This window comes from Electrona antarctica, assembly GCF_951216825.1.
Source record: "Electrona antarctica genome assembly, contig: scaffold_207, whole genome shotgun sequence".
NCBI lineage: Eukaryota > Metazoa > Chordata > Actinopteri > Myctophiformes > Myctophidae > Electrona > Electrona antarctica.
In genome coordinates, this window is record NW_027638318.1 from 200,001 (window position 1) to 209,141 (window position 9,141).

The window sequence follows — 9,141 nt, forward strand, 5'->3', positions numbered from 1 at the left end:
TAGTCCAGACCCATGGTTCTCCATAGTCCAGACCCATGGTTCTCCATAGTCCAGACCCACGGTTCTCCATAGTCCAGACCCATGGTTCTCCATAGTCCAGACCCATGGTTCTCCATAGTCCAGACCCATGGTTCTCCATAGTCCAGACCCACGGTTCTCCATAGTCCAGACCCATGGTTCTCCATAGTCCAGACCCATGGTTCTCCATAGTCCAGACCCATGGTTCTCCATAGTCCAGACCCATGGTTCTCCATAGTCCAGACCCACGGTTCTCCATAGTCCAGACCCATGGTTCTCCATAGTCCAGACCCATGGTTCTCCATAGTCCAGACCCATGGTTCTCCATAGTCCAGACCCATGGTTCTCCATGGTTCTCCATGGTTCTCCATGGTTCTCCATGCATGGTTCTCCATGGTTCTCCATGGTTCTCCATGCATGGTTCTCCATGGTTCTCCATGGTTCTCCATGGTTCTCCATGGTTCTCCATAGTCCAGACCCATGGTTCTCCATAGTCCAGACCCATGGTTCTCCATGGTTCTCCATGGTTCTCCATAGTCCAGACCCATGGTTCTCCATAGTCCAGACCCATGGTTCTCCATGGTTCTCCATGGTTCTCCATAGTCCAGACCCATGGTTCTCCATAGTCCAGACCCATGGTTCTCCATGGTTCTCCATGGTTCTCCATAGTCCAGACCCATGGTTCTCCATAGTCCAGACCCATGGTTCTCCATGGTTCTCCATGGTTCTCCATGGTTCTCCATGGTTCTCCATGCATGGTTCTCCATAGTCCAGACCCAATGGACCCATGGTTCTCCATGGTTCTCCATAGTCCATACCCAATGCATGGTTCTCCATGGTTCTCCATGGTTCTCCATGGTTCTCCATGGTTCTCCATAGTCCAGACCCAATGCCCGAGTCTCTAGAAGCGAAACAGAACAACGCCTTTCAAATATAGAGTGATGTCAAAGCTGTGAGACTGACCTTTCCTGAAGACTTGACTCCTCTGATGAGACAGAGAAACACGACCACCCATGAGATAGCGAGGCAGCCCAGGAGAGGTAGCCTCACCTCGCCAAAGTTACCGATGTCATCTGAGATGTTCAGCACATAGTTTCTGACGACGAGGGAGGGGGAGAGAGAGGGATTAATTAAAAGGGAAAATGAGAAACATTAAATACATACAGACATGTCAGTGTACAATGTCAAACTGTAAGAAGGCACTTTAGAGCAGAGGCTCTCAAACTATGGGTGGACTCGGGAGTCGGGACCCCAAGTGGGGTCACGGGAAGATGAAGTTGGGGTTGCAACTGAAAAAAGAAACATGCATCCTTCCCATTACGTCTGTCTTATTTGTTTTTAAAAAGTTTTCTTTCTTTCTTTCATTTTTTTTAAGGTTCTGGCAAAAGATTGCTTCCATGCAATTCCATTTCCAAATGTGTTCAGAAACACTTTTCTGTAACACAATATCAGCAGGAATCACTGCATTCTTCTCACTCCAATTCAAGGCTACCAATTCATGATTTATAATATTAAAATATGCTTTATTTCAATTTAAAAAAATCATGTGTAGCCTCGCCAAAAACCTACCCCCATAAAATGGGCTTGTGGTATAAAAACATTTGAGAATCCCACCTGTAGGCTGGGGGATATATGGTCCCACCTGTAGGCTGGGGGATATATGGTCCCACCTGTAGGCTGGGGGATATATGGTCCCACCTGTAGGCTGGGGGATATATGTTTGACAGGGCGAGAGGCTAAAGCTAAGGGCTGGACACAAAATAGCCTTTATATTTCCAGTGGTTCGGCGGAAGAGTTCTCTTTGTTTTTCTGTTGTTGCTGCATGTTGAGAGCTGTCTGCTCTGTGTGTTTTGTGGTAGGCTACGACCAACAGTAAGTAGCCTGTTCAAATGACTTGATCATTAATAAAGCTGACTAACAATGGAGGAGTTGGTATTGAATCACTTGGGGCAAACGCTACAATAATAGAAGGAGAATTGTCCAGATATAGCCATGCACGCACGGCTGCAGCCCATATTTCAAGGCTGGAGTGTGGCACAGCGAACAGCAGCCATACCAAAACAATGGCTTACTTCAACAGACAGAGGGGGAAGAAACAAGTGGCCCTTTCTTCATGGTGTGCTGAGAGAACCACCCAGACCTCAGAACATACAAGCTGTGCATAATTGCATAATACTTGTTAATGCCAGCACTGTGTTTGAATAACCTATCATGTACACATGAAGGAAGTGTGAGTGTGTTTGCAGAACTACATAACGGTTATCCAAAGATTGAAGCCATGAAGCCTCAGATCTCCCTGAGGGGGAGGATTCCCCTAATGTAAATGTTTGTTTTCTAATGCAGGAGGATTTTATTCCAAGTTGTTACATTTAAACTGTTCGTCATGAGCATTTGTGGATATGCCAGTTGTCTTCTCAAGTCTTAACCCATTTTGGGCGGGAACCCCTTTTGGTGTTAGCATTATGTTATGCTTTAGCTATTGAAAAATAGCAGATCTACAAGCTCATAGCACGCCACAGAGTGGCGCGCTATGAGCTTGTAGGTCTGCTATTTTTGAAAAATCGAAGAACGACTGACATAGAAACATGGCTTTTTCAGAAAACTGTCAGGATGTAGAAGACATTTTTAGAATCTGATCTCAGGTCAACATTTTTGAGGGTTAATACTGATCTGATCTGAGCTCACACATATATAAAATATATCACATGAAGGGCTCTATTCAGGTTTCTATGGTGTGTGCCTATAAAAACAATCACTTTACTGCACTACTTCAACTGCAGAAAAAAAGGAGTCTGACTTTCTTTAAAAGTGAACTGCGAGAAATGCTAATCCAGGTTGTTGCTCAAAAATGAGTGTTTGAAAAATGAACCAAGAATGCACTAAGCAGTAGGCGCTCTGAAGCCCTTCTGCATGCTGATTAGCGCTTAGCCACGATTAGCCAAACAACCAACCATTCACCTTGTTTAATCCACATTGGTATTCACAAATCAATGACAAAATCACTAAAACGTTTCCATTCACAGTATGGAACTCTGGAACTGGAACTCTGGAACTTTTATATACAGCGTGTAAACAGCGTTGTTTGATTGGAGCATGTTTTGTAGAGCCTTTTCACCATGTCCAGCTGCCCATTAGAGCATCTGAGCTTCAACATAATAAGTCAACAATGAGCATGGAATCAACACGTATTTAAGCCTGGAGTCCCTATTTCGGGCATGTCATTGCAGTCAAAGAAATTCCCCTCCAAAATTCAAAAGGTTCAAAAAATTCTCCGAAAATGTTCCCTTAATTTTCATTTCGTTTTACTCAACATATTGTTTTTAATGGGAGTAGCTAGCAATTCAGAGCTGGAGCCAGGCTACCGAAAATGGAGCGTTTTAAAAAAAAATCACGAAGAAAAGCACATTTTTTGCGATCTGCGTGTGACAGTATGACAGTATGATATAGGGCCTGTGTGCATTTTATCAATGAAGCAATGAATCATGCATTGTTCTGAAACTTCAACCACAGCGTTTCTAACACATCTCTTTACCTCCAGTACTCTTCGCTGGGGCTGGTCCTCTTGGTCTTGTTGACCACTTCTGTGACGCCCGCCGCCACCACGCTGGAGGTAGCGTTGGCCAACTTGGCAATGGACTTGACCAGGCTGGTGTTGAGAGTCCCGCTGCTAGAGTCCATCACGCCCACACAGGCGGGCGTGTTCCAGGGGTTGCTGCAGTAGGTCCATGGCAGCAGGTTGGTCATGGACGTGAAGAAGTAGTAGAAGCTGATGCAAATGACCACGTTGTAGTAAATGCCGATGTATGTCGACACCACCATCATGCCGTAGCCCACACCTGGAGTCGAACAGAGATAGAGACGTTAGTAAGACAATATAATGGTCAAAATTATTAAATAGCCATGTCACAGCATCACAGGGAATACATTTTAAGATTTAATTGGTGACATTAAAGGCAATAAATTGACTCGCACAAACATTGCGATTATACTACAACTGCCTCGGCTACCAGTGAGGAGACACATAGTGCCTCCATCCTCTCATTCGACACCCCCGCTGACTTTTTTCTTTTTATTTATTTCTTTAGCCTTGTAATAAGTGGGACAATCAACAGAGAGTGGGTCATTATTGAGAAATAAACCCTGCTTATTTCTCAATAATGGCCCGCTCCCCATTGATAATCCCTTGCATATAGTTCCTTTAATTTTACTCTGTGTCAATGTTCTGTTATTGTCTAAGCACTTTGTAACATTGTTAAGAAAAGTGCTGTTGACCATGTCATCACAGTACTGTACCATCTACAGTACTGTATTGTGGGATGGATATGGGACTGGGATATTAGGAAAACACAAATTCAGTGAAATAGGCAAAACATGCAACCGTGACAGTTGTAGTAGGAGCTTTTTCATGTCCAACATGTGCAAAAGTGTTGCTTTCCATTGCACCTGGCAGACACACAATGCATTACTAAGGCCTCAGAGCCGCGTTCAAGAGCACTTCAGCATTCTATGACCACAGGTGTCTATGATTACCAGCACCAACACAACGGTTGCACAGCAACAATTCAACTCAGAGTGAGAGAAGTGCTGTCACGTGACTGATGATGGAATGTGGACGTGACTGAGAACCAGGCAATGTTGGCAAGTTCAAAACATGGCTGAAGATGTCTTGAACCCTGCGAGGCGTGCCTGACAGAAGTGACGGCCAAGCGAGTGCCTGAGCAGAGTGGTCCGAAGCCCGCTTCTGCCGACTCAGCGCTGTCCAATTAGCGTAATTATGTGTACATTAAATTGGTTATGATCCGACATCGTCAAAGTGGTAACTGAAAGGGTGTCCTGTCATTGGATGCCAATGGTATCTGAAATGACACGAGTTGGGAGCAAGAACGCAATCATTTTATCTGTAGCTCAGAAGGTCAGCCAACGTTTTTCAAGATGGCAAATGGAGCAAAAAAGAGAACGCAACGATCAAATGAATCTGGAAAGTGTTTGGTTGGGTTAAAAAAAAAGAATCTGCCAAAAAAAGATGGTGACAAAAGGTAGAAAAAGCCATGACATGAGTATCTGTTCATACCTCTATGTCAAGTCTGATCTGATGGCTTACACAGACAGCCCCCACTGGGGGTGGCAGGGGCTCAGGGGTAGAGTAGAGTGGCCAGTAACGTTCCCAATTAGATCCCGGGCTCCCCCAGAGTTAGTGTTGAAGTGTCCTTGAGCAAGACTCTGAATTGTGCAGGTTGGTGCCTTGCATGGTTTCCTCCACAATCGGTGTATGAATATGTGGGTGAATGTAATGCACAACCTATGTAAAGCGCTTTGGATAAAGGAGCTATATAAATGCACCATTTACCAGTTATGTACAGCACATCTTAGCGAGCAGCTCCCAAATGTGGATAGTGGATAGTCCCAATGTATGGATGAATGGACCACTGTAAAGCTTTTTTGAGTAGGCACGTAGTGCATAGAAAACTCTCAAAACTAGTCTTTCACACACACACACACACACACACACACACACACACACACACACACACACACACACACACACACACACACACACACACACACACACACACACACACACACACACACACACACACACACACACACACACACACACACACACACACACACACACACACACACACACACACACACACACACACACACACACACACACACACACACACGCACACGGCACATCCGGTATGAACGCATCGTGGGCGTCACAAGTGGATGCACTGACCTTTGAACATCGGGCTGATCTTCCAGACTCCTAGACAGCCCTGGCTGGCAAACTGACCGAAGGACAGTTCCAGGAAGAACAGGGGGATCCCACAGAACACCAGCATGATGAAGTATGGCAGCATGAAGGCACCTGGACAACGCACGCACCAAGACAAGCAAGTCAGTCACACTTCCAGGTCCACGGTTACATCATTAGTGTTAGTGCCATGTCCCCCAAAACCACTGGTTCTCAAACCCTTTCATTTCAAGGACCCCCAGTTAGGGCCACGGGACTCCCATAACTCTGAGAGTGTACACATTGAACCAAATTGTACACTCTCAGTCTGAGAGTTACCAGTTTAGCTGTGGACTCCCTGGAACCCCCTCAAGAACCCCTGGGGGTCCCAGACCCCACTTTGAGAACCCACATACCAGCTGTAGGACAGCGGTTCTCAAAGTGGGGTGTGGGGACACCCAGGGGTCCTTGGGGGGGTTCCAGGCGTTCCCCAGTTACTATAGCATCACAATCATTTCCATATTTTATACATTGTCAGGTTGGCTATTATAGCAGACATCATAAACAAGCTCACAGCGAGTCACAGTTTTCAAATCTTGAAAGCGGCGGTGGCTCAGGGGTAGAGTGGCTGGATGGAAACCGCAAGCTTGCCAGTTCGAACCCGGGCTCCCCCAGAGTTAGCATCGAAGTGTCCTTGAGCAAGACTCTGAACCGCTAATTGCTCCTGATGTGCTGGTTGGTGCCTTGCATGGTTTCCGCTGCCATCGGTGTATGAATGTGCGTGTGAATGGGTGAATGTAATGCACAATCTCTGTAAAGCGCCTTGGATAAAGGCGCTATATAAATGCACCATTTACCATTTACCAAAAATGGTGAATCATTCTGAAACAGTGGTTAAAAACCCCGCTAAAATGTACCCAGTACAACTAATTCTCAGACCAGAACATCACAACCTGCTGATAAAAAGACAAACAAGAGCATACGTACACCTTCTACGGGGGCTTCTGTGACCGCTAAACATACAAGTACAAGTACAGTAAACATACAACATACAAGTTTTCACTGCAAATATTTGCAGTGAAAACATGTGAACATAAGAGGGACTGATGCCAAGGAAAGGACTTGGAATATTGGCACGGTTAAGAGGTTACTTGACCGAATTAAACTATACAGACTTTAAATGGTGCTGGTGGATCTCCAAACACAGGACAATCTGGGGTGTTGGACCAGTAAGGGTCTGCATTTACTTTCAGAATTAAATACATAAAGAACGTTTAGTAGTCAATCTAACTCTACAGCTGTCCTTTAAACCAGACACAAATCTAATTGCTTTTGGCAGGGAAGTATCACAGAAAATAACCGTATAGTATAGTGATACCTTGGTCTTACAATTCCTTGATATGTTTCAAAATTAAACATATCTGAAAAATTATAAAATATGAAGTAGCATATGTTATTCGTCTCTGTCGGGTGGAAACCATTATGTCCAAAACTGTTACTTCTCAGGATTCAAATTCAAAATGAGCAAAAGTAGATTGTTAGATTGTTAGATGTGACAACTACAAAACCAGGGTTTTGAGCCCTAAAAGTAATCACAAACTGTGACACAACTTTCACAGGAACAGCAAATTGTTAATACGTTATAGCATCATCCAAGAGGAGTCAATGAAGGCAGAGCATAGAGAAAGGAGCCCACATTTTGTTGAAGGTTTCAGGTTGTCTCCTAACATTAAACAGGATCTTGTTGAAGGTTTCAGGTTGTCTCCTAACATTAAACAGGATCTTGTTGAAGGTTTCAGGTTGTCTCCTAACATTAAACAGGATCTTGTTGAAGGTTTCAGGTTGTCTCCTAACATTAAACAGGATCTTGTTGAAGGTTTCAGGTTGTCTCCTAACATTAAACAGGATCTTGTTGAAGGTTTCAGGTTGTCTCCTAACATTAAACAGGATCTTCTCAGGAGTACAATAAGAAGAAAGTCCAACCAATGTTTATTGTGACGGGGAATTTTCTGATTTCCAATTTACAAGGATAGTTTTTCTCCCAGCTGTGCTGGCGAGAAAATAAAATATCTCTAGTTCTGAATGTTAACATTGAATACATCTCCCAATATCCAAATCCCGGGGTCAAAATTAAGGAACATACCTCCTCCATTTCTGTAGCAGAGGTAGGGAAACCTCCAGACGTTTCCCAGGCCCACGGCGTAGCCCACGCTGGTCAGGACAAACTCAATCTGGTTCCCCCAGTTCCCTCTCCGCGTGTTCTCGTCTGTCTTCGCGGGCTCACCTGGAACAGCTCCATTCTACAGCAGAAAGAGAGAGAGAGAGAGAGAGAAAGAGCGGGTGAGCATATATGAGATTTAAACACGAGACAGACAAGACGTCGGCAAGGAACATACCGTATATGGCAAAAGTTAAAGGAGACTAGCCATTTATTTTCTTTTGTTTAATGCTGATGACAATATATTATGTTTGAACCACTGTTGGTGGCGAAAAAAAACGAAAACAAAAAAGATTATATAGAGCACAATGGCTTTAAGCAGGTAGGTGGGGTTAAACGTCGTCCTGGTCAAGGTGGAAGCCACAGACTGACGACATTCTGCAGACTTATTTTCAACATCATCTACTACAGATGTAAACAAAAAAATATAATCGTCGAGCAATCTAAATAAGTAATTCAGCAATTCACCCGCCGTGTGTGGTCGGACCCGAGGAGCTTCTTTTTTTTTTCAATGATCAATGGATATATGATCGACATTTTACGGAGAAAACAGCTAGTCCGGAATTCACCTTCAAAATAGTACTGATGTTGTAGAGAAAAGTCTAAAGCCCAAGTCATCATATTATGCTGAACATTTTTGTTGTATTGTAAAGTATAAAACAGGCTTTAAACAAACACGCACGCACGCACGCGCGCACGCACGCACGCACGCACGCACGCACGCACGCACGCACGCACGCACGCACGCACGCACGCACGCACGCACAGCACGCACGCACGCACAGCACGCACACACGCACAGCACTGTATGTGAGTTAGTGGTCATGCCACTATGGCATGTTATCTGTGGCATGAGGTAAGTGCACTGGAGCAGACAGGATGCAAAGTGAAATCAGCGCCTTGGGAACAGCTGATAAGCATTTGGTCTTGTCGTCCTGATTTCAAGTTTCTCCTCTCGTCTCCTGCACTGTTCCACTTGCTCCCTCCCTCCCTCGCTCCCTACCTCCCTCCATCCATCCATCACTCCATCTGCCAGAGTCAGATGGTCCGTCTCTCCTGATTCTCTAGAACCTCAGCTGTGTCCGTCTGCCCTTGTGAACTTTTTTACTCAAGGGAAATCATTTTGACTTGAAAAGTTACCTATGGAAGTGGTTCTCAAACTTTT

The 9,141-nt window shown here is 44.7% G+C and overlaps 1 protein-coding gene across 1 annotated transcript in view; it reads right to left on the minus strand.

Annotated features, from left to right (window-relative positions):
* Nucleotides 1-8,031, minus strand: part of LOC306918171 (sodium- and chloride-dependent glycine transporter 1-like) — a 20,764-nt gene extending 12,733 nt beyond the window's left edge. Inside the window, exons 1-4 of the mRNA XM_079531052.1 lie at nt 7,902-8,031; nt 5,762-5,893; nt 3,551-3,854; nt 982-1,114 (exon numbers count right to left, since the gene is read on the minus strand). Coding sequence (XP_079387178.1) covers nt 982-1,114; nt 3,551-3,854; nt 5,762-5,885 — 561 coding nt within the window. The 5' untranslated portion in view covers nt 5,886-5,893; nt 7,902-8,031. The remainder of the gene's footprint in view (nt 1-981; nt 1,115-3,550; nt 3,855-5,761; nt 5,894-7,901) is intronic.
* Between the last annotated feature and the right edge of the window lie 1,110 nt (nt 8,032-9,141).